This window comes from Piliocolobus tephrosceles, chromosome 16, assembly GCF_002776525.5.
Source record: "Piliocolobus tephrosceles isolate RC106 chromosome 16, ASM277652v3, whole genome shotgun sequence".
NCBI lineage: Eukaryota > Metazoa > Chordata > Mammalia > Primates > Cercopithecidae > Piliocolobus > Piliocolobus tephrosceles.
The window spans coordinates 11728563-11755459 of NC_045449.1; the positions used below are offsets into that span (position 1 = coordinate 11728563).

The 26897-nt window shown below is 41.9% G+C and overlaps 1 protein-coding gene across 1 annotated transcript in view; it reads left to right on the forward strand.

The window, feature by feature from the left end:
- Positions 1-26897, forward strand: part of DNAH9 (dynein axonemal heavy chain 9) — a 376206-nt gene that overhangs the window by 198322 nt on the left and 150987 nt on the right. The window contains exons 42-45 of the mRNA XM_026456281.1: positions 5247-5408; positions 8779-8975; positions 18800-18962; positions 21147-21270. Coding sequence (XP_026312066.1) covers positions 5247-5408; positions 8779-8975; positions 18800-18962; positions 21147-21270 — 646 coding nt within the window. The remainder of the gene's footprint in view (positions 1-5246; positions 5409-8778; positions 8976-18799; positions 18963-21146; positions 21271-26897) is intronic.

Sequence of the window (26897 nt, forward strand, 5' to 3'; positions counted from 1 at the left end):
TAAACATCTGGGTGGAGCCAAGGACACCTAATGGAATTTCTTTTCACTTTTAATAAACTTTATCAAAGTGTAACATACAAGCAGAAAAGCACAAAAGCCACAAGCATACACCTTGGTTAATTATCACAAAGGGATCCCACCTATGTAATCACAACTCAGATCAAGAAAGAAAACATTCTCAGTACATCCCTGATGTTCTCCTTTGCACCTTTCATTCATGCTTTCCTGCTTTCCTCCTCTTGCCAGCCCTAAACATTGTCTAAACTTCTAACATCATAAATTATTTTGGCCTATTTTTGAACTTTATATAAATAGAATATATAGTCAATATCACTTTGTATCTTTGTTCAGTATTATATGTGTACCTCTATTTTTAATAATTGTTACTTTTTGACTTAAAGAGTAACAGTTATGTTTCTTTCTTTTCAATCCTTAAATTGTTTAATTTATTTTTCTTGTCTTATTGTGCTGGCTACAACTCAAGTACAATGTTGAGAAGTAGTGAGAGTAGCATTTTGTCACATTCCTAATTTTACAGGGAAACACTTTTAATAGTTTGCCATTAAATATGATGTTCTCTACTGGTTTTTCTGGGTAGCTTTTACCTGGATACTTTTTAAGGAAATATTTTTCTGTCTACAGTTTACTAAGAGTTTTAATTATGAATGTGTTGAAACTTAAATGATTTTTCTGCATCTGTTTAATTATATAAATTTTTTCTCTTTTAGTCTGGTAATATGGTAAATTACATTGATTATTTTCAAACAGGAAATCAACCATTCCTGGAATCAACTCATCTTGGTTGTTTCATGTCTTTGTTTTAATGTTTTCCTGGATGTCTTTTGATAATTTTTAATATAATTTTCGCATCTATATTAATAAGATTGTCTTGTAATCTTTCTCTAATATTCTAAGGTTATAAAGTCCTCATAAAATACTTTGAGAAGTGTTCCCTCTTTTTCTGTTCTCTAAAAGATTTAGTAAAACATTGTATTGCACCTTCCTTAAAAGTTGGAAGAATTTACTGGTGAAACCACCTGGAGGTTTGTTTGGTAGAGGTTTTAAATTATAAATTCAAATTCTTTAATACATATAAGACTATTCAGATTTTCTGTTTCTTCATGTGTCAGTCATATTAAGACATCCATATTATCAATAGTTGCTAATTTACTGGCATAAAATTGTTTGCAATATTCTCAGATTATCTTTTAAATATCTACTGTATCTGACATTATGTCCTCTTCCTTAGGTTGGGTATTATGTGTGTCTTTTCTCTTTTTTCTCTTCTATCATCCTTGCTAGGGAGTTAACAATTGTGCTGTCAAAAAACCTGAAGGGTATACCTGCATTATTCATTTGACTTTCTTACTGTCTTAATTTGATATCCATTTGTATATTATTAATACTCACTCTTTGCTTTATAATTTTTATTCCTACTTACCTTGGGTTTGGGGTTTATTCTAACTTCTTGGCATGGCTACTTATGTCATTAATTGTCATCTTTTGTCTCATCTAAAATACTCATTTTAAGGCTATATAAATCTATCTCTAATCATACCATTAGCTACATCATGCTAGCTTTTATATGCTGTATTTTTGTTATCATTCAGTTGATAATATTTAATCTCCACTATGATTTCTTCTTTAACTCATGCAATATTTAGAAGTGTATTGCTTTATTTTCAAACATGTAGATATTTTCTAGTTATCTTTCTCTTACTGATGCCTACTGTTGTCAGAAACACTCTATATGGTTTTATTCCTTTGAAATTTGTTGAGACTGCTCTATGTCCCAAGATATAATCGATGTGCAGGTTTTTTAAAATGCATTCTGCAGATACTGGGTACGGTTTTATCAATATTCCAGTTAAAGCAACCTTGTAAATCATGTTGTTTAAAAAATTCCTATAATTTCTAGATTTTTTTTTTGTCTGCTTGTTCTTTCAGTCCCTGAGAGAGATGTTAAGATATTTCACTGTGATTGTGGGTATGTTTATTTTTCCTTTTATTTGTCATATTCACTTTATACATTTTGAAACTATGCTATTTATTAGGTACATACAAATTTAGAATTAGTATATCTTCCTAGCAGACTGATCTTTTTCTTATTTATTAAGTGCACTTCTTTATCTCTAAAAACAATGTTTGCTTTAAAGTCAATTTTGTATGACATTAGTATGACTATTCCATATTCTTTAGTCAATATTTTTATGACGTTTTCACTTTCTTGCACTCAGCTTTTCCATATTCTTATATTTAAGGTGTATCTCCCATAAGCACCATACAGTGGGCTCTTTAAACTCCAGCCTGACAACATAGCCTTTTAATTACAATGTTTAGTTCATCTATGTTGTTTTATATAATAATATATTTATGATTAAATCTACTTATGCTCTTTGTTTTTAATATATTCTACCTATTCTATCTCCTTTCTTCTCGCTTCTTGTAGTCTATCAAACTAATTATGTTTTTATAATTGTTCTCCCTCTTTTAGCATAGTATATATCCTTTTGCTATTCATCTAATGATTATCAAAAGCATCATTTTATCTTTTTGTCTTTTATAAATTAGCATATTTATTAATTGCCATACAATGCAAGGATCTTGGGACAATTTACCTCCCATTGACTTTTGTGCTGTCATTTATTTTTATCCTCTGTATTTTGAAAACCCATTGATATCTGTGGTTTAGTAAGTCAGCATTCCTTTAGAGTTACCCATACGTTACCTTTTCCATTGCTCTTTATTCCTGTACATTTCTGTTCTTTCACCTAGGATCATTCTTATTTTGCTTGAAGAACTTCTTTTAGTATTTACTTTAGTTCATATCTGTTGGAGAAGGATCTCGCAATTTTAATTTGACCAAAAATATATTTCTTATTTTTAAGAAATTTTAGGGGTGACTTGGATTTCTAGGTTGGTAGCTATTTTCTTTCAGCAATTAGAAGGCTTCTTTTATTGTTTCTGTTGAGAAATTACCTTCAGACTTATCACTTACTAAATACTAACAATACAGTTCTAAAAATAAACCACAACCTAAATAAAGTCTGTCAAATCCTCTACCTTTAAGACATTTTGCCATCACCTGGAAGAAGCAAACCTGTACAAAGACAAGGTAATAATTTGACAGTGGGTGAGGTGGCTCATGCCTGTAATCCAGCACTTTGAGAGGCCAAGGCGGGCGGACCACTTGAGGCCAGGAGTTCAAGACCAGCCTGGCCAATGTGGTGAAACCTTGTCTCTATTAAAAATACAAAAATTAGTTGTGTGTGGTGGTGCATGCTTGTAATCCCAGCTGTTCAGGAAGCTGAGGCACGAGAACTGCTTGAACCCAGGAGGTGGAGGCTACCACAAGCCGAGATCGCACCACTGCACTCCAGTCTGGATGACAAAAAGTGAGACTCTGTCACAAAAATAATATTAAAAATAATTTGAGAAACTAATAATTCTTCTGTAATCAAGATGTATATATAAAGGCTCTGTGAGGCACATGGGAGGGAACGCCACTGAGCAGGAGAGGTGTCTTGGGCAACTTCAACAAGAGGCTTCAATTGAGCTAGATCTTGAAATATGAGCATGGCAAGCAAAGCAAAAGGCATGAAGGCACAGAAAAGGGTGCAGGATCAGAACATAATGGGAATTTTCTGAAACTGGAATCTAGGTTTTTTTGGGAAGTAGTGATAAGAGTGGTCATGAGGGGCTGGGAACAGTGGCTTATGCCTGTAATCCCAGCACTTTGGGGGGCCGAGGCAGGTGGATCACCTGAGGTCGGAAGTTCGAGACCAGACTGACCAACACGGAGAAACCCCGTCTCTTCTAAAAATACAAAATTAGTTGGGCATGTTGGCACATGCCTGCAATCCCAGCTACTCAGGAGGCTGAGGCAGGAGAATTGCTGGAACCCGGGAGGCGGAGGTTGCGGTGAGCTGAGATTGCGCCACTGCACTCCAGCCTGGGTAACAAGAGTGAAACTCTGTCTCAAAAAAAAAAAAAAAATCATGAGGAAGCAGATTGTAGTAACATTGTCACCAGACCTGTATTCTATGCTAATGAATCTGCACATTATTCTATGAATTCAACTAAAGACGCATTAAATGATCCCTTTCCCTTTAAGACAAGAAAGTAAGCAATGAGAACAGGCACAGGCATAGATAAGCTTGAACTTAAGAGAATTTGTTGAGGTTATTGAGGGGCTCTAACATTGGGTCTCCACTTTTCAGTAAAAGAAAAGAAGGTTAGGACTTTGGCTAATAGTAACAGAAAAAGCTGACAGAGAAATTTGAAAAGAATAATAAATATTTTAAACCAATCCTGTAGCACATAGGAAGGGGAACTGACTAGAGATAAATAAATAGATTGCTGACCTGCCAAGGTTAGCTATATCCATTCTAGCCCTTTGTTATAGTTCTGATTTTACATAGTCAATTGTTATCTGAATCAGTTTTCAAAATGGCACTTGTGGAATTGAAATATAGCAGAGAAACCACTTTTTCCCTCATTGTGGTTGATTCAAAATGTAGTGGCTAGAATTCCAGGCATTATAGTCAGGAAGACCTGGTTTCAAAAATTTGTAGTTTGAAGGAAGGCAACTTACTCTATGAGATGGGGCATGTTTTCTTTCTGAATTCCAATCTTCACATTATACAAAATGGATTTAGTAATAATTATTTCAGGGGATCATCATGAGTATTAAAAGAGCTTCATCTGGCAAAGCATCTAGTCCAGTGCTGGCTTCAATAGCATCTAATCCACATAACTTGCTTCAATAAATTATAGCTGTTGCAGTTGTTATTTTTATGATGAGCACAAAAGAATAATTCCAATGTATTGAGTATGTAAAATGAGCAATACTTGTTTCCTTAGGCATATTAATTTGAATTATTTAGACCACTTTAGAAAGTCAGTATTTTTATTCCACTTTGAAAAGTGAAAAAACTAAGACTCAGAGATGTCACATGCTTTGCCCAAAGTCACACAGTTGCTTAGTGGTTGCCCAAAGTCACAAGTCACATAGTGGTTGTGCAAGTATTTGAGGTCAGGTCTGTCTAACTGCAACCCTTGGGTCTTTCTTTACAAGCTCCCTTTCAGCTTTCCAAGTATTCCCGCCACTAGAATGATCTACTGTTTAGCAAGACAAGCCCTAGGCATCATCCCAGGTTAGATAAAAAGCTCCAGAAAGTTTTCCTAGCTATTGTACCTCTGGATGGTTACTAATGTTATTTTTTTGTGTGTCTGTTCCCTTGAAGGGCATTCTCTTCTCCTCAGTGGAATGTGTGAAATCCACACGGGATCTCATAAGGCTCTATCTGCATGAATCAAATCGAGTTTATCGGGATAAGATGGTAGAAGAAAAGGACTTTGATCTTTTTGATAAAATCCAGAGAGAGGTGCTCAAGAAAACTTTTGATGTGAGTATTGCCCTATGGATTTTCTTTGTATTTGAAAAAAAAAGATAATTATACAGATGATCACCCAAATGATAAAATCTAGCTGTTTAATGAGGAAAAGCCAGAGTCTAGGTGAGGAAGGAAATTGTGTCATGATTTTGCCCAGGTAAAAAATGCTGAGGCAAGAATAGATGCAAATCAATCCCAGAATCTCTGTATTGAGAAGTCCATAGAGATCATCTGACCCAAGTCCCTACATGGTACTTAGTCCCTCGCAGCATTTCTCAGATTCATTACCCCAGTGATGCTCTAGCATCCTTGAAAATGCATGATCCCATTGTTCCCAAGGCTGCCATTTTGGGGCTGCTAATTGGAAATTTTGAGCAATTTTGAAACTTGGAACATTTGAAATAATTTTAGAGACTGAACATTTGGTCTAATAATAATCTAGAAGTTATTTCTCTGACCACTACCCAGGTCTACAAGACAAACTCTCAAATATTTTAATGCCATTTATCTCACTCTTCCTGAGTCTTCTCTTCTCCAGGCCAAATAGCCTGAATGCTTTTAACCATTTCTAACATGGATTGGTTTCAAACCTAAACAACTCTGACATCCTCCTGATTGCTCTCTTACCAGTTCTCCCCTCTGAAATTGTGGTGCCTGACTTTTCGTTGCACAACCCAGCTGGGGTCTGACCAAAAGCAAGATCATCATTCCCCCTTTTCTTAAAGACCATAGTTTTGTTACTGTGTTTCCCAAAATATGTCCTGCTAAACAGTTTTACTACAAGAATACTTCTTGAGAAAGTGTCTGTCATGAAATGAGTTGAGAAAATGCTTTATTGTATATGACTCTCTTAGAAATTCATGGTGGATTTAAGATGTCAAAGTCCTGAAATCTTGAATAACTCTAATTTACATATCATTCTGCAAATGTATTGGACCCTAAAACTCTTTCCTCTCATTAAACTTACTAATAATTTACATAACGAATGGTCCATAGATTATGCCTTGGGAGGCACTGATGTAGTAGCACAGCCTGAGATCGTATTATATTTCTTAGTGTCGAAATTACTCCACAGTGAACACTGAGCCTTCTACTAACCAAAGCCCCATCTTTTCCACACATACTGCTTGTCTGTCCCCTCTGGAAATTAGAAATATTCAAATTTCGTATTTAGGTATGCTGTGTTGTCCTTATAATCACCTTGTTTGGTTTAGCTCCGTATTTTTTTTCCTGATAACATCTTGACTCTACCTCTGAAGATATTTACAGTCCATCCCAACCTATGTGACAGCCTTTTGAATGTTTAGACAGCATTTTAACTCACTTATTTTAGTCTGCTTTTGACTAAGCCAGCCGTCCTAAATTCTCCCACTTCTGTCAGCATTGTTATTGGAGCCTGATGTTTGAGACCCTCATGTTAGATGCCTTTCTCTGAGCATCGTAGAGTTACCCAATTCAGGTACTCATTGCTGGCCCTGCAGATTAGTCTTCATTGTCTTTATAAGTTGATCTGAGCTAGCACTTCAGAGTCATAACACTTGGACTTTCAAATAGAGTTTCCACGTGTGAGTCTGTGTACTAAGAGCACTGCCTTTTGATCACAGACCCAGATATATGAATATTGCCATTATCCTTCCCCAACAACATTTGAAATGCCAGCCTGAAGCACCCTTGGTCACACCAAATCTTGGTATTGGTATCAAGGAAGAGTTGCCAGATTTCCACCAATGAAGCGATACAATTCTGTTTCCACTATTCAAAGCTTAAGCCTCTCTGATTCATGGCCCTGTGTGATTTGGCATCACTATTAAGGAATCTTTGATTCGCTGAGTTGGTTGATTTTCTCTCTGCCTTCTACACAGCATGGCTCTGATCATAAAATCGAAGACTTGTTTTGTTCATCAAAGAGTCTTTGTAAACCAGGCTTTCCAAAACTGCACTTTAGTTCCTCCTCCTCTAGATGGTTGGTGTCAATTGACTGCTATAAGAACGGATTCCCAGGACATTAGCCCATCTCAAACAGGGTAAATGCCTTCCCACATTATTTCCTCCGTCCTCATGTGTTTTCCTAATAGCAAGAATAGCCCTCCTGCACTGCATTTACATCTTATCCAAATGTCTGAGCATTTTTGTTACTGGCTGGCAAAGCCAGAATAGTTTAAAAGTTTTCTACAGTTTTTGAAACCACCTTCAAAATTTAATAACTTGTTTATTAAGAGTTTTAACTCTTTCCAGTCCTTTCTTCTTACACTCAGGCAGCAGCCCTGGTTTCTCTATAGATGTTACTGTCTTCTTCACTTGCCCTATATTAGGTTTGGTGAATCTTGTCTCGTAGGCTTATAAGGCTAACGCTGCAGTGACTTATGCCCTGGGACGTGTCCCTGCTGATAAATAACACACTGGTTACCTCTTTCCCAGGTAGGTCTTCCAGTCTGAACTTTAGGAGGAAAAAACGATAGGTGGGGACAACTGCTTATGCTGGCATAACATCCTATTTGTGTCTTAGAAAACCTATTCTTTCTCGGACTTTTCTCTTTGACAGCCTTTTCTCCTATCTCAAGTCTCAGGTATTTGGGTTTTGATAGGTAAGTAGTTACTTTTTGTCTCCACTAACATGAAAGTTAAAAAATTGGTTTTCTCTTCAGTATTTAGAGGATACATTGGTGAAGAGACATATACTCCTTATCCTTCAAATTAATTGAGTTATACTATACTATAACCAGCCCATGTTTATTCAACATGGTAACATTTCTCCTATGGGTGAGATTTGACACACAGCCCGAAAGTGTTGTAAGTAGGGAGTTCTACCATAAATGCGTTAAGATTACCATAAATGCACCAGTCACCTGAGGGTGGCTACTAGCGCATTCTTCAGAAACCAAGTCCTCTGGACTGAACCTATGAACTCAGGGCTGGCAACATACTTGTGTAATGTCACAGGAAAAGATGTTGGATGGCTTTGCTATAGATTGAGGACCTAGATCTGTTGGAATGTACATGCAGAAAGTGAGGCGATTGGGCCACGATCCTCTTCATTCAATACTGGCAAAAGAACCCCCACTTAGAGAAATCCACCCATCCATCCCTATCTACTCTTCTCACAGAAGCACTCTCTTACTGTGCTTGTGAGGAGGCTCCATCCCACCTCCCACTTCCCATCCTCAGGCCATAAGGAATAACAAACATGACCTGAGACTTCATGGAGCTGGTAGATGGATGTGAAACATCCACTTAAAAGGGCTTCTCAAGGGAAGGACATGTTGGAGGTAGCACTGCTGCTTAATTTCCAGAGAATGTGCAGAGCAAATCAGATGTCTCTGCTCTGTGGAACCAGCCCTAGGAGTCAATAATGAGGGCCCTTATTCCTGTGTCTCATCACCAGGACATTGAAGACCCTATGGAGCAGACCCAAAGCCCGAACCTGTATTGTCACTTTGCAAATGGTATTGGGGAGCCCAAATACATGCCTGTACAATCTTGGGAACTTTTGACCCAGACTCTGGTGGAGGCCCTGGAGAACCACAATGAAGTCAACACAGTGATGGACCTAGTTCTCTTTGAGGATGCCATGCGCCATGTGTAAGTGTGCTTCTCATTTTCCTTTTCCTCAGTTGCTTCCTCCTCCCAGTGACAGGCGGTTTCATTCGGCTATTTGAGGTCACTTCTGTAAAACCAGGAAAGGAGCTCCTGCTTCTGCCTTAAAGGTCAAGATGGCTGCTGGCAGAGCAGCTGCAGCTCCTGCCGCCGGCCCTAGGGGGCAGCACAGTGCCGAGCTCAGGCAGGAATGGGTTCATTTCCAGGTCCGCCATTTGCTATCCTGGGCATGATCACAGTGACACCGAGGACAGAATTGAGGTCATAAAATGAGACCCAGAACAGCTCAGGACCTCCATCGCCACCTCGCTAATAGTCCAAGGGTCTTTTAAAAAAATGAGATAGGTTGGGCGGGATGGCTCATGCCTGTAATTCCAACACTTTGGGAAGTGGAAGAGGGCGGATCATGAGGTCAGGAGATCAAGACCACCCTGGCTAACACGGTGAAACCCCATCTCTACTAAAAATACAAAAAAATTAACCGGGTGTGGTGGCAGGCGCCTGTAGTCCCAGCTACTCGGGAGGCTGAGGCAAGAGAATTGCTTGAACCCAGGAGGCCCAGGTTGCAGTGAGCCAAGATCGCGTGCCTGCACTCCAGCCTGGGCAACAGAGGCTAGACTCCATCTCAAAAAAAAAAAAAAACAAAAAAAAAAACAGAGATAGGGTTTGTGTTCAAGTACATATATATTTCAAAAATTAAATATCCTCTGAGTGTTTTTGCCATCTAGTGAATCACTGAAGGTAATAACCAAGCCTCCAAGACAGTCTAGCCTCACACCAACACCATCCCTACCCTGCTTCTTACATTTCCCAATCTGAGACCCATTACCAGCACTCACTGCCCTCCAGAATCCTTCCGCCTTCCCCCAGGGTACTCACGGTCTTAGTAGCAACATCCGCTTCATTTCAACTTCTCTGAACTTTCCCTTTACTGCCAAATTCTAACTGATACCTGATTGACCCCTGAGTGGAGGAAAGCTGTTTTTTCTTCCCCATTCTATGTGCCCCAGGACCTAGAGAGGAGTAAGTAACCTCCTTACCCCCAGTCCCCCACCCCAATGGCACATTTAAGACCTTTCTTCTCTTATCCTTCACAAACTCCAATTCTTTTGAGCACAGGTCACCTGCATTTCATACTCATTCTTTCTCCTTGTCACTGTTATCTGCTGACAGCCAATTACTCCCCATCATCGGCTAATGGCCTTAGTCCCTGCCCGCCCTTCCTCCTCACCCATGTCTCACTCTTGGCATCTAGCTAATAATTCTTTCTGTTCCTTGGCTGCTTGGCTCCCATGGTCTTTTCTTCTAGCCCACCTCAGCCCTCACTCACATGTTCCTATCATAGGAACCCACCTCCAAAATCCCAACTTCAAACATCCCACTTTCTGACCTGTACCTGCCACCCTCCCACTCATCTGCTCTAGTCTTTCATTCAGTTTCATCACGACTTCATTCATTGGACCAACTACTTCCCCAGACTCTGTTAGTCTCTCTCCCTACCATGTCTTTACTTTCCCTTTTTAAAAATTTAATTTAACTTAATTTAATTTAATTGTTTTTTGAGACAGAGTCTCTCTGTGTCGCCCAGGCTGGAGTGCAGTGGCGTGATCTCAGCTCATTGCAAACGCTGCCTCCTGGGTTCAAGAGATTCTCCTTACTTTCCTTTTTAACCACCATAGACCCCATCATCCCAGTGCCAGCTCCCCTAACTTTCTTGTCATTGTATCCACAAAATCTCACTCGGGCTAAACCTCACTATCTTTTTTTTTTGTTTTTTGAGAAGGAGTCTCACTCTTGTCACCCAGCCTGAAGTGCAGTGGCACGATCTCAGCTCACTGCAACCTCTGTCTCCTGGGTTCAAGCAGTTCTCCTGCCTCCGCCTCTGAAGTAGCTGGGATTACAGGCGCCCACCACCACACCCGGCTAATTTTTGTATTTTTAGTAGAGACAGGGTTTCACCACATTGGTTAGGCTGGTCTCGAACTCCTGACCTCAGGTGATCCACCCACCTCAGCCTCCCAAAGTTCTGGGATTACAGGTGTGAGCCACTGTGCCCAGCCCCCACTATGTTCTCATTTCACCCTGCCCCTAAGCAGCTAGACAACTGTTGAAGAAAAATCTCCCACCATGTTGATTGTTTTTGCTCCAGATCTGCAGCCATAAATATCAAACAGGCCTCAACATTGCTGGAATTGCCTTCCTCTACCCTAGGCATATTGCTCCTTTCACCATTCCGTGATAACTGCGTTACACATTTTCCTTCTCTTTTCAAACTCCCAGTGCCTTATTCCCAGTTAATGAGCACCTGTCTTTTTTCACTGGGATAATGAAAGTGACCAGAAGAAATCTCGCATCTTCCCGTCATCAAATCTAACAGCCTATGTGTATCCCTGCATCCCTCCTGCAAGTCCTGCCTTCCCTACAACTTCGGTTCATGAACACCCCTGTCCCTACCTAAGTCTAGTCCCTCCACATGCGCCCTGGATCCCATCTCCTCTCACCTTCTTGGTGGCTTCACCTCTCGCTGTAATTATCTCCTCTCTCTCTCTCCCTCCTTCTCCCTCTCCTATTTTCTCTCTCCCCTCTTTTATCTTACCCCATCATTAATTTCTGGATTATATGCATCAGCATACAAACATGCTATGTTATCACTTATCAAAAAATAATAAACTGTTCCTTGCCTCTTACATTCCTTTCCATCTGCTACCCCCATTTCCCTGCTCCTGTTCGCAATGATGCTCATCCAGAACGTTGCCCGTCTTTGTCTTACTTTCTCACTTCTGATTTCCTTCTCTGCCCACTTCTTAGCCCTTGAACAAAGCAATGCTTGTCATCGTCACCTCTGTAGTGAGGTGACCCACGTCTTCCTGAAGTCAGTTGTCACTGCTAAGTCCTCGCCTATATTACATGATGCCCCTGTGACACCGGTCAATGACTAACCTCTCTTTTTACATCATTCACTCATCCAACATTTTATTGATTAGACAATCTTAGGATGAGTGCCAGGATCCTAACCCCTAGGACAGTGTGTGGAACCTAGCAGGGGCTCAGTAAAACTGCTTAGCATGTTGTATGAGAATAAATAATGCAGAGGAAAACAGAGAGGGAAGGGGAGTGGAGAGGACTGAGGGTGATCCTAATTATAAATAGGGTCATCAGGAAAGCCTCCCTGAGAGGGTAGCATTTAATACGACTTGTAACTCGACATAGAACTCTCTCTGTGCCTGGTGCATAGTGCTTTGCATGTATCATTACATTTAGTTTTCACAAAAACCCTGAAGAAGTAAAGTTTTGTTACTGTCTCTATATCATCAGTGAGGAAACTGAGACTGAGAGGAGAGAAGTTGCCTAAAGTCACACTCCTCATAAATAGGTAAAACTTGCAATAGCGCGATCTGGCTCTAGAGTCTGTGCTCTCTACTATCATCCTATGAAGCTTCTTCAAATATTTTCTTGTATCCCCCTAATCCGATGTGAACTCCTTGAGCACACAGAGTGTCTTGCTCACTGCTGAAACCTTACTACCTTAGACAATGCCTAGTGCATAGCAGGGTTCAGGAAATGAGGGATTAAAAGTTCAACCTGCCGGGCACAGTGGCTCATGCCTGTAATCCCAGTACTTTGGGAGGCCGAGGCGGGCGGATCACCTGAGGTCAGCAGTTTGAGGCCAGCCTGACCAACATGGTGAAACCCCGTCTCTACTAAAACTACAAATTAGCTGGATGTAGTGGTGGTGTGCACCTGTAATCCCAGCTACTCGGGAAGCTGAGGCAAGAGAATCACTTGAACGCAGAAGGCGGAGGTTGCAGTGAGCCAAGATTGTGCCATTGCACTCCAGCCCAGGCAACAAGAGCAAAACTCCGTCTCAAAAACAACCACAAAAAAAAGTTCAACCTTGTGAAGCTCCAGTGAGTATTTCCTTTTCTCCTTAAGAGCCATCAGTATGTCTGTCATGTCTGTCATACTCTTGGAATTGAGGCAAGTCTCTGTCCTTTAAGGGCGAATTTAATTTGAAAGAATTGTAAGTGATTCCATCAATGTGGCTTCCAACATGGGTGATCAAACTAATTAGTTTTTAGAAAAAAAAAAGACAAGTACCGACTACAAACACTGGCTTTCTTCCATAGGCTTATAAACAAACTCTGAAGTTAATATCCAAAGTGAAGCCTGAGCCTCATTTAGCAATGGCAAAATAACTGGGAAAATGAACTGCCTGGAGGGAGACAACTCTGAAGAATAAAGTGTATTTAGATGTATAATTTCCCATACGTTTGTTTAAAGACATCAACTACCCGTTACTTTATCCTCACTCTGCCCTTCCCTCCCTTTCCTGGGGCTCATGGACCTCTCGTTGCTGCCTCTACCAACCAAAACAGCAGAAGGATTCCCCTTCTTAGATCAGAAAAAGGATACCAGGCAGTACAGAGAGAAACACAGATAACCTAAGAGTATGGGAAGACTCCATGGCCTCGCACCACTACACACACAGCACTCCAGGAAGGTCCCACCTTCTGAGACCCAAAGTGGAGTAGGCTGGGCATGGTGGCTCACACCTGTAATCCCAGCTCTTTGGGAGGCCAAGGTGGATGGATCACCTGAGGTCAGCAGTTGGAGAACAGCCTGGCCAACATGGTGAAATCCCATCTCTACTAAAAATACCAAAACACTTAGCCAAGCGTGGTGGGGGGCACCTGTAATCCCAGCTACTCAGGAGGCTGAAGCAGGAGAATCACTTGAACCCAGGAGGTGGAAGTTGCAGTGAGCCAAGATTGTACCACTGCACCCCAGCCTGAGCAACAAGAGTGAAACTCTGTCTCAAAAAAAAAACACAGACAAAAAAAAAAAAAAGTGGGAGTAGGACAGAGCAGAGGAGGAAGGAGGCTGTGTGTGCCTTCCCGGCAACTCACAGGTCCAGGGAGCCAAGCTGAAAATGGATTTTTATAATGACTCCATCCAGCTGTTTGTTTTTACCACCCAAGCTCTCATCATCTTTTTTGTTAGAGCCCCCTACACCCTTCCCCAGCTTTGCTGCTCTCCCTTTCTGCAGCTTTGAGCTGAACTCAGTAACGGAGCACTGTGTAGTGGTTATGGACACAGGTTCCGGAGGTAAAACCAAACCAAAGTTCAAATCCTTGTTCTGCCACAAAATGCTTTTGGAAAGATGCTTAACCCCCAAGCCTAAATATCCTCAGCTGGGGAATTAGGATATTAAGAATGCCTGCATCGCAGGGTTGTTGCTATCTATGCAAAGTGCTTTGCAGTCAGTACATATTAAAGTATTTTTTCTTTGTGCTATTGCCTTACTTCCTTAGTAATACCACTTTTCTACTGACTTTCATCACCACTTCAGCAGATTCTTGTTCTGCTTTTTCTTCAAGCTTTAAACCAGATCTTTCCCCCTGCTTTTGGCGTAATCTCCATTCATCTTTTCCTGTCTGTTTTTTCACTCCCACGTATATTTTCTTCTCTTAGAATCACTTAGCAATCATTAACAACAACAACAACGACAAACCCTCAGATGTACTTCTTTTGTGCCCTGAGAATCTTACCCATTCTCTAGGGTGTGTGTGTGCTGGCGCGTGTGTGTGCTTGCGCACATGCACATGCGTGTCTAGTCCAATAAATCAGCTTCCTCCAGCTGTGCGGTGGTGCATCTTCAGCTTTTGTTTTTAATCTCTCAGAAATTCAGTAATGGACTTAACTTAGACTGCCTTGGTTTTCTGGCCCAGGAGCCCTTTAGAATATTGATCTTCTTTTTAAATTTTGTAATTTAAATGCAGAGTTCTTTGCCCTCATCAGAGGTTGGTAATGAATCGCCAGCTGGAGTCCAGTGCTGACGGTTGCAGACTTAACCACACTTCTCTGGAAACCTCATCACTAACAATGCATTTCCCGTTGAGATATTGAATGGCATGGGCCATGCTAAGCTGAGTTCAGGCCTTCAGAATAGGGCTAGGGGATTGGGTGACCCAGAGAACCCAGCTGGACTCCAACTCCTCCGACTCCTCCTCCATGCCTGCCTCTCTCTTTCCTCCACTAATCCTTTCCTGCCCCACCTTTTCTGAATCAGGAGAGAGGGCCTGGGTATCTTAGCACCATGGTTTCTCCCTTCATCAGGCACCATCTCATTCTGACACAAAGCAGATAACCCATTGCACCCAGCATAATGAATCATTGTGTACATCACTCCAAATGTGGAGCTAGTATAAGGCGTGGGTTTTTCTGTTTAAATTTAACAAAAATGTATTAGATACCTTCAATGTGCTATCACTGCAGAGAATACAAAATGACTATGTGCACTCTTCAGACATCTAGAAATTACGGTTTCATAGGAAAGCAAGAGAAGTATAAATCTGTCTGTTATAAGACAGAGTGTAAGTATCACAGTTAAATAATTAAAGTGAAAAAGTAAAATCATAAAATTATTGAATGTAGGTCAATAAATAACTCCTGAATTTAAGTCAAAACATTTTAACTACATAAAATTTAGTAGTTAACTACATCCAACTGTGAGACCTAAAAATATTTATATATCCGATACACCTTAGAAAAACCGGATGATAAAGGTGAGACATTGAAGGATAACTGAAAACATACATAAAGGGGTTTCACAAATTGAGAGAAACACTTCAACTGAAAAGCAGGCAATGGGCGTGAACAGAAAGTTTACAAAACAAAAATTCTAAAATGCTTCATAAACATTTTAAAATGTTCAATTCCCTAGAAACCAAATAAATAAAAATAAAAACAGTAATTTTTCCACCATTAAATTGGCAGAGATTAAAAATTAGAGGTAAGGCTGGATACGGTGCTCACACCTGTAATCCCAGCACTTTTTGAGGCCAAGGCGGATGGATTACCTGAGGTCAGGAGTTGGAGACCAGCCGGGCCAACATGGTGAAACCCCATCTGAAGAGGGTTCAAGATTTCAGTCTGGATGTCTGAAACATTTGTAGCAATAAAAAGTTCTTTGGGGGCCAGGCGTGGTGGCAGGCAACTGCAATCTCCGCTGCTACTCGGGAGGCTGAAGCAGGAGAATTGCTTGAACCTGGAAGGCAGAGGTTACAGTGAACTGAGATCGCACCATGACACTACAGCTTGGGCGAGAAAGCAAGGCTCTGTCTCAAAAAAAAGATTAGATGTAAGATTCAGTGGCAACAAGGGTTGGGGGCCAGACTCCCACACACTGCTAGTGAGATTTCAGAGCAGCAATCGCACCCCACAGGAGACATGGGGCAATGAGTACCCACAAACATTTAGCTTATTTATGTTCATTGTGAGCAAGTCATCAGTACATGCAAGAAATTTGCAGAAACAGGAAACTTCAAACCACAGAGGCTCAACACAAGCTCTGTAACTTTATATACACTCACATGTTGTTCATGTGTCGAACCCCACCCACCAAAACCCATACCCAGAGTTTCTTCCAAACTGGAGCTAGCTAGACCTTATGTTGCTCCACCAATACTTAATTTGAATATGGCATTTCTAGTTATAACATCATTAACACAGACAGGAGCACAGGACTGTAGCCCGTGCAATTCAATCTCAAACATATCCCTTAGTCTATTCGGCCAAACTTTACCTGAGTTTTTTTGTTTTTGTTTTTGTTTTTGTTTTTGTTTTTGTTTTTTTGAGATAGAGTCTCTCTCTATCACCCAGGCTGGAGTACAGTGGAGCTATCTTGGTTCACTGCAACCTGTAACCTCTGCCTCCCTCGATCAAGAGATACTCCTGCCTCAGCTTCCCTAGTAGGTGGGATTACAAGCGCGCACCATCACACCTGCTAATTTTTGTATTTTTAGTAGACACAGGGTTTCACCATGTTGGCCAGGCTGGTCTCGAACTCCTGATCTCAGGTGATCCACCCACGTTGGCTTCCCAAAGTGTTGAGATTACAGGCATGAACCACTGCACCTGGCCCTCAAAGAACTTTTTATTGCTACAAATGTTTTACGCATCCAGACTGAAATCTTGAACCCTCTCCAGACGGGGTTTCACCATGTTGGCCAGGCTGGTCTGGAACTCCTGACCTCAGGTGATCCTCCCACCTCGGCCTCCCAAAGTGCTGGGATTACAGACGTGAGCCACTGCTCCCAGCCTGACTTCTATTCTCACACTCTTTGGGTCCCCAAATCACTAATACCTGCTTTCTCTTCTTCCATATCCATTTCTCTAAAGCAGCTTGATCACTGCGTTACGTAGCCCTGCATTCACTGACTTAACACATTCTAATTCAACCAACATAACCAGTATATTCAAATCCTCCAATATAGCAGATCCAACTTTTTGTCAGTTCTACCTAGGAAAAGTACATATTGGTGCCGTCATTCTGTGTGGCAATCTCTAAAGAGTGTCTTACTGTTTGGCTCCACAGTTTTACTTCTAGAACTTATCCTGAGGATATAATTAGAGATAAAAACTTAAAAAATATATACAGCATTGTTTATAACTGGAAAATGTTGGAAGCAACATACATATCCAACAGCAGGCTATTACAGACAGGCAATTTATTCTATCCTTATTACCAACACAATGTTGGTATTCTACACAATACCATTCCACCATCAAAAGTCTGGTTTAGCTGAATTTTTAATGGCTTAGGAAAACAATCACAGTATATTGCTAAATGAAAAAAAAAAGTTTTCAAAACACTATGTTCAGTTTATAAGATGAACTCAATTTTTAAAATACACATAATAGAAATATATTGACTCTTCAGGTATAATCAATATATGTACAAACATATATATTTATAAAAATGCAGACAGACACTAGAAAAAAGTCTAGAAGGACCTATAATTTACGTCAGTAGTGTTTATTGCCAAATAGTGGAATTGTGGATTTTCTTCTGTATTGTACGCATTTTGTACAATGCAGAGCCATTGTTTCTAAGATGAGAAAAGAAGAGGAAATCAGGGTTATTTTTATAAAGGGTGTAGCACCTTGCGTAAGGTATATGCATACTGCTGAGAGGGGCTAGACAAATGATTGGAAGTGGATCCTGGAGGAGAGGCTGTTGGAGGGTGGGCTTTGAGGAAGGGCTGGAGGGCAGGAAGAGTGGTTTCCTCTGAAGGGGATGAGGCCTGGAATAGTCTTCCATTGCAAGGAAGGCAGCAAGGAGACAGAAATATGGGCACTGAGAGCGGTGAGCAGTAAGGCTACGAAAGGAGGAATCCAGAAGCCAGGGATGCATGTGTCTTACCTGTTGATAATAAGAACCCACAAACCTTCATTACAAGGGCATTGACGCCCAGGAAGGATTGAAGGAGAGAGACAGATGAGCTCTGTCCGGGCTCCCTGTTCCTCTCCTACTGACTTTGGTTTGGCTTCTCTTCTTTCCTAAGAGGAACCAACTTCTGCTCCTGCTTTGTCCTCCAGCCTTTCCTGAATTTTTTAAATTGTATGTTTTCCACTGTTTCGCTTTTTCTGTCCCCTCTTCTTGCCCAAAAGAATTGAAGTGGGAGGTGTGGCAGGGTCAGGTATGGTGGGGGAAAAGGGCAGGAGCAACCCTGAGTCCCCTCCCAATCACATCACTCATCCCCCTGCAATCCTGCTCCCTTCCATGGGCTCCGCCAAGCTGTCCCTGGTTCACTAGAGGCTGTGGCTTAAGGCAAAGCAATGGCAGCTTCAGTCGACTCAGGCAAGAAGGTGAGGCCAGGTTTGGGGACAATCTCATTAACGTTTCCCACAGCTCAGCCTGTGACATGCCTCCAAGGAAGGCCCCTGCTCCCACTCAAGCCTTTATACATGCTTCTGACTGCAGAAAGTCTGATCAAAGCAACATGTGCCTGCTTCCTTCTCTTTAGCTGCCATATCAATCGCATCTTGGAGTCCCCACGGGGAAATGCTCTGCTGGTTGGTGTAGGTGGGAGTGGCAAGCAGAGCCTGACAAGGCTGGCAGCTTTCATCAGCTCCATGGATGTCTTCCAGATCACACTGCGGAAAGGCTACCAGATCCAGGACTTTAAGGTAAAAGGTCAGGCGGCTGCAGGGAGGAGGCTCAGCTTCCCTCCAACCAGCCACAGCTCCTTCATCCTTCAATCGTTCTCCAGTTCTCCTGTCCGGAGCCTCCCCTTCAATATCTGTCCATTTCTATCTTAGATTCTGGGCTGGTGACGTGAATGACTTTTCTCATTAGACTCAGCCTGAGAACAGTGGCCTTTCCAAAGTCCGCCTTTGGGAGACCTCAGGTGTCCTAGTTACGTCTGTGGGGCCTCCACTCTTGCTCAAATCAGAAGCACATCTATACCAAATTCAGCACACAGCTCACCTACAGTGGGAGCAGATAGATGGAATTCTGAAGGTCTGCTTGAGTTTCCTAAGAAATTCAGATTTTTAAAAGACGGGTCAGTAACCACTGGCCTCTGGGACCTTCAGTGACATATCCTGGTTTCAGACAGCCAGCACTTGGAGGCACGATGAGTGCTCTGGAAAGTAAAGAAAGACACTATATACAACCTTCAAAGGTCATTGTGTCCAGTCCCCTTCCTTTTATCCATAGCCACAACAGTCTTGGTAGGAAGTCACGGTGTAACTTCTATCAGGAGGCTGCTCTTGCTGTTCCTGGAAGAACTCCAGCCAGCACTGAGCCAGTCCCACCCACTTGTCCTCATAATCTCTCAGCCAGTGACAGAAGAGGGAGGTGCTCACTTCTGCCCTAAAACCACAGCTCAGCCTCTCGATGACTGGCTGAATCTAAGGTCATACATCATGTTCCCGTTAGGTCTTTTTTAGTGTTTCCAAAAAAGACATGACAGTGTGATAGGAATTACGCATTTACAGAATGAGCTGAGACTGTGGGTCTCAACTTTTGCTCTATATGGGAATCGCTGGAAATCTAGAAAGAATACTGATGCCTGTGTCCCACCCCTCCAATATTCTGGTTTAACTAGTCTGGGGAATGGCCTGGGCATCATGATTTTTCAAAGCATCCCCAAGATGATTCCAGTTAGGACTGAGAAACACTGTCTTAGATCACTTAGAGCACGTAGTGAGAACCATTGATCTAAAACGAAAATCAGTATCTTTAAAGGGGAGTTATTTGGACACTAAGGTAGCTCTGTGGTAAAGAAATGTGTGGAATTGTTAGAAGTAGCTGTGAGTAGTGTGAGAGAGAGAAAGGCAACATCAGGAACTGATGGCTGAGCCTGCGGAGGGTGATACAGCGAAGGAACTGAGATTGATCAAGCTGGATAAGTTCAGAACTTGACATCCTAGCCCAAAATGTCATCCATCTGCAGTTTTCAATGGATATAATTTCCTACAGGTGATTGCATTTGTGTGTGTGTGTGTGCTTGTGTGCATGTGTTGCCCCAGTGTATTCTTTTCAACAAAAGTGTCTTGCTGGAGCTAGTCATAAGAACACAAGAGGCCGGGCACAGTGGCTCATGCCCGTACTCCCAGCACTTTGGGAGGCTGAGGGGAGTGGATCACAAGGTCAAGAGATCGAGACCATCCTGGCTAACATAGTGAAACCCCGTTAGCCGGGCATGGTAGCATGCACCTGTAGACCCAGGTACTTGGAGGCTGAGGAAGGAGAATACCCTGAACCTGGGAGGCGGAGGTTGCAATGAGCCAAGATCATGCCACTTCACTCCAGCCTGGGTGACAGAGCAAGAATCCATCTCAAAAAAAAAAGAACACAAGATCCTGCTAACATAAGATATATTCATCCCCCATGCTGGTAGCCCCAAGCACGTCACTCTCAGTTAAGACCAAGAGCAATGGCTTGCCTTCAGGAGCAGGTCATTCACTTGTATGAGGACATAAGTAAGAGAGATAAATAGAGGATCACCTGTGGGCTTTGGAAAGCTGTAACCTCTTTGCACAGAGCAGGAGCTCCAGAAGCTTTACCCTAAAGCCTAATTTCTAAATCAACCTAAGAGAGGTACGGGAGCTACCACAGTTGTATGAATTAGAGGCCATCAATATGTAGTTTCTCTTGCCCACCTTTATTGGCACCGAAGCCTGGGAATGAGGCATAGTTTCCTGCCCATCAGTGCAAGATAGCACTCCCCCAGCTTCCCGTTGTCACCTTGCTTTAATTCCCATTCAAACAGAGAAGAAAATGGTTCTATTTCTAAAGAATGGGTTGAAGTTCTCTTTCAAGGAGGCCTTCTTTTCGGAGATTTCTGATATTGACTGTTTCTACAGATGGACCTGGCTAGCCTGTGTCTGAAAGCCGGAGTGAAGAATCTCAACACAGTGTTCCTCATGACTGATGCCCAAGTGGCTGATGAGAGGTTCCTTGTGCTCATCAATGATCTTTTGGCATCTGGTAAGAGATTCCTTGCACTCGGTGTCACTGATAAATTCCCCCTGGAATCAGAGTTATACAAAGGTGAAGATTTGGTCCAGGGTCAGAAGAGCAAGGTCACAGGAATGAGGAAGAAAACTGATACAGCCAAGGACTGGTTCATCGAGTCCCTTCTCAGCATTGATGCTGGGCCTGCTGTCCTGGCTCTTTCATTCTTATTTCATTGCAAAACAGACAGTAATCATGGGGCTCTCTTAGTGGGACTAGATCCGATTATGGCAAGAAGAAAGGGTGAAGGGCTTGGTGATGTGCTGGGTGCAGAGAGAAGGTGCTGTTCCCTCTCAGTCTCCAAATCAAAGAGAAACTAGAATGTGTGTAGTACTTGAGGAAGCTCAGGCATTGGCAGGAAGATACACAAGAAGAGAGCATGCATGCATAAAACTTACATGGTAGGGCAAGATGAGGTTACCAATGTAATTAACTAGTGATTTACAATCTCATTCGAGCAAAGTGGAAGCTCCACGTAGTTCTCCTTGGTCCCCAAAAAACTTGACAGGGGGGTGCGAAGTGCCCTGTGACACTGTGCAAGACAGGACTTCAGTGGAAAGCTCAATGCTTGCTATTTTGTTGTCCTTCTTTAATTAGGAATTCAGTACTTATGCCAACAATCCCCTACAAAGAAAACTCACGCCTGTAATCCCAGCACTTTGAGAGGCCAAGGTGGGCAGATCACCTGGTCAGGAGATTGAGACCATCCTGGCCAACATGGCAAAACCTCGTCTCTACTAAAAATACAAATATTAGCTGTGCATGGTGGTGGGCACCTGTAGTCCCAGCTACTTGGGAGGCTGAGGCAGGAGAATTGCTTGAACCCAGAAGGCGAAGGTTGCAGTGAGCTGAGATTATGCCATTGTACTCCAGCCTGGGCAACAGAGTGAGATTCCATCTCAATTAAAACAAAGAAAAAAGAAAAAGATTTTAAAAATGAAGAGGCAGGGAGAAGAGATCAGTATGGTGGATACCATCCTCTGGCCTACTCCCTCTATGTAAATTGGGTCTGTCTCCCCTTCTCTCTTATCCAGGGCAGTGACAGGTCTACCATAATTACTTTACAAACTCTCATGCCCCCAACCAGAGATACAGAGGATACGGATAACTGGTAGTGGAACCTGGTGGTCACATCCCTGCTGTTGATCCAACGTTCGTCTGGCTATTCCTCCTTTCAATCTCATCACTCCAACCTCAGCTGTCCATCATTCCAGAGTGGATATGACCTGGTTTATCTGTCTTACCCATCATTGCTTTTCATATTTCATATATTTCATATCTTGTCTCTACCTAGAACGAAGTCTTTCATATTTGGAGAAATCCCACTAATCTGGCAATAAGCATCTTCCCTCAAAGGTATATTGTTCCTGAACACTGTTACAGATATGCTCTGTCCTGCTCAGAGCCAATATCTCCAATGCTCTTCAGATCCAAGCGCAGGACTGAGACTGCAAAAGGCCTGTAATCCTAGCTACTTGGGAGGCTGATGCAGGAGAATTGCTTGAACTGGGAAGGTGGAGGTTGCAGTGAGTTGAGATTGGGCCATTGCACTCCAGTCTGGGTGACTGAGCGAGATTCTGTCTCAAAAAAAACAAAAAATTATATATACATCCAAGAATATGAGATAATGTAATGCATAAATTATGCATTTATATAAATATGTTTGTGTTTATATTAAAGAAAGAATATGTTTTCCTGGCTGTTAAAACAAATGCAGCATCTACAAAAACCACCTCTTCATCTCAATTGAGAAAACAGTCAGTGTACAAATGTTCCTGAACAAAATTTCTGCCTTCAGACTTCCAGCATCTTAAAAGCCTGTCTCTCTCTCCACACTCCATTCCCTGGCTCTAATTAAATACTCTTTAGTTTACAAAGTCCAAGGACCATAGTCACAAGTACCTTTCTCCATAGTCTATCTAGTATATATAGATATAGTAGTATATAGTCTACTATATATTGTAAGTAATGTATTTTAGGATAGTTCCTGACAACCTCCAGGAAGTTCCTGGCTTTGGAATCATTGTCTGCTTCATATTTTGTGGCATTGCACCCCATGCCATCTTGCTGTCATTTTCATGAAGAGTCACTGGTTCCTGGTCCAGAGCATGTACTAGCAGGCATTGTGAGCAAACTTTGGCTTCTTTCAGGTGAGATGGGTGTCCCAGGTTTCCTTACTGTGCTGGCTGCTAGCATTGCACTAATACCACCCTCATTTCCTTCCCTCCCTGCCCTGTTCAAGTTAGCTTTATATCAGAGAGTTTGCCTACCAACTCTTACACCTTTTCTCCTCCAATGTCACCATTTTTTCCTTTCTTAAATGCAATCTCTAACATCTCATCACCTTGTACAATAGTATTTAATCTATAACATAGCCTCATCTTTTATTATTCTACTAAATAAAGAGAGAGGGATCCAACTTCCCTCCTACCCCGAAGCTACCCTGAAGCCTAATTTCTAAATCAGCCTGAGAGAATACAGCTTTAGAGATGTCGGGTGTGTTGCCAGCCTCACATCATTGTATTTCAATTGGCTGTAATCCAGCCAGGTCACCTTTTCCTAAAATAATATCTGAGACACAAAGTTGTTACATTTTCACCAATTGAAATTTTATTCCTCAATTAAGTATTGATAATTTTTCATTTAGAAGACAACTTTTTTTCAAGTGCAAATGAATATCTAAAGCCCTCTCAGTAAAAATGCAATCAGCCAGCTCCAAAATCATGGAGTTTTAGGCCCCATTTTAAGGCTTCTATATATTCTTTAAGAAAAAAAAAAAGGTAAGATTTGTGTATACATATTCAAGTGGAGATACAGTTAAGATGAACACTTTTGTCTTCTAACCCACCCCCTTTTTTTCTTAACCTTTTCAACAGGGAGAATTAGAGTATATCTTGGTTCTAACATTCCCTATCAAATAAGTAATTTCTGGTCAGAAAGTAACTGATTGCCAGTTCTGCCAAAGCTGCAGAGATGACTCAGAACCTCATTATCTCCCAACTTTTTCAATTTTGTGGGGTTTTGCAATGACTTCACCCTTGGATAACACAGTAGGGACTAGGAAACCATAACTTAGACTACCTAGCAATTAACTGATCCCTCTGTAGCTATGTACAAGTCCTACAAGGTTGGATATAAAGGTATAGTGAATGCAATTCTCTCCCAAAAACATCTCCCTCAGAAAACCAATGATCTCATACCCTGGGCTGAGTTTCCTCTCACACTTCTTTATCTCACCATTTCATTTCTTGTTTTCCTGGCACCATTTCTAAAATCAAACCATGATAGTAATTTGGCTTATGAATCCCACTTCTGACACCAACTATAGCATTTCAGAACCCATCTTTATGCCAGTTGTATCTCAAATGAGTTATAGATGGACATGAAGAAATCTTACACACAAAGCAAAAGTATTAAATTAGGTTCCTGATTTAATTAGCAAAAGATATATAACTGTATAAGAAGTAGAGTGGCTTCCCAGGGTAAGAGCAGATGAAACACATATTTGAGTCACTTCCCTTGGCTGCTGGGGTCCTTGATAGGGGTCATGCAACTGCTGGTGACACTGTGCATGAAATGTGAGTCCTTGCTGGATCTGAAAGGTTCATTACTTGCTATGTTCTTATTGACCTGTTATAATAATTCCTGAGGAATGTGCACTGATCATCAAACCCAGGCCTTTAAGGAATTCTTACAAAACTTGTTCTCTTCAACCTTGACTCAAACTCAGCATCAACAAGACCCCACTCTAAATTTAGAGGGAAAAAAATCAGAATTATCCCATGGCTTTCCAGGAAAACACCTCTTCCTCCAGCTTTCCAGCCTTCCAGAAGGCCCATTTTACTCTGGTGCCCCTGCCAGTTAGCACTAGCCAGCTAAGAAAACCTAGTCAGCTCCAAGTGTGATGTTTCTTCCGCCCCTAGTTATGACAGATTTTATATTTTATTTTACTTTGGAATCCGATGTTGTGTTAGGATTTTCCTTTTGCTTTCCAAAAGGCTGAATTGTTTTATTCAAAATTATAATTCATTTTCCTGTCCCAGGCTAGATGACTTTCTATGTATTCATATATTCAATAATCATTTACTAAGAGCGCATGCTCAGTTACTAGGTACCGTGCTCAAAGATGGATAACATGTAGCCTCTGTACAGTCTCGTAGAAGAGTTTATAACCAATGGGGTCCCTCTCTTCTAAAGTCATATTCTTCTTTATCTCTAAACCAAACTGTTCTTTTTATATATCTGTGGGCCAAATCTCCTCTTAGGATCTAGAACATAAAAAGATCCACCTCATGTTCCAGGTGCTTTAAGATTAGAGCCAGGGTTGATAATGTTATGTTCAACACACATCCTATGAGAATGCAGAGCCCAGAAATGTTTATAACAGCCTTGGCATTGGATCGTTCTCCTCTGGTGGCATTTGGAACTGGACTTCCTGAGGAGCTATCTATGCTGTTAAATAAATTGAATGGTGGCCCAGTTTCCCTAGAAAGAAAAAAACAACAACAATAAAGTTGGGGCAAAAGAGCAACCATCAAGCATGCACTGATCCTCTAAGACATACTTAGTGGACTCATTAGATCTGCTCACCACATGTGCCCTCAAACTAGACAGTGGAACTTTAAACCAGAACCAGTTTGGTTCTCCAGCTGCAAAACAGAAATTCCCAAAGAGCAATGCAAAAAGAAGCGTGAACAATCAGACTTTTCTTTTCGTTTTGTGGTAATAAACTGTTTTTTTTTTTTTTCTTGTGGAACCGAAGTCCTATACAAGTTACTCAAGAGACTTTGGTTCTGTGGATTCCCTACATTGCTAACCTCTTCCTTACCACCTATGGATATCCAAGAGATAATCCATTGCCACCAATTTTCCCCTTATCTGTTTCTGAATCCGTATCTTCTCTATCCTCACTGTTTGGACAAAGGGAGGCAGGATGGCGCACTTCCGGGTTCTTCTTCACCAACTCTTCCCGCGCGCGCGAAAATGCAGCCGGCGCCTGGGAAGGTGCAGACCAACCGGGCATGCGCCAGGTGACGTCAATCCAAAGAGACCAAGATTTACCTGGTCGCACCTGCGGAACGCCCCCCTCCCCCCCGCACACCCGTGCCCCCTACTGCCCTCCCACTCCTAGAAAAGCCACTCTTGGCCAGTGAGCCACGCGGACTTCCCAGCCCCACTCCTGACGGGATGTCGGGACTGCCGGAACTCCCTCCGAGAGCCCCACCAGGGGGACTCTGCCGGCCTCCTTTGCCGGAGGCCGACAGACGTCTCCCCCACACCTTAAGTGACCAAAAATAAATGTGCAGTTTTGCTCCTACACTTGCCTACCCGCTGGTTCTTTTATGCCTGCTCGGCTGGTCTTAGAAAAACAAATCACTCACTACCACTGGTTTTGCCTTCTTTTGCCTTGACAAATGCCAACAATCCTTAACTTGTCTCTCTACTTCCCATGCTATCCCCACTCCAATCCATTCTCCTCACTGCTTTCAAAAGGGTCTATCTCAACTATAATTCCTGGCCAGGAGCAGTGGTTTACACCTGTAATCCCAGCACTTTGGGAGGTCAAGACGGGTAGGTCACTTGAGCCCCAGAGTTCAAGG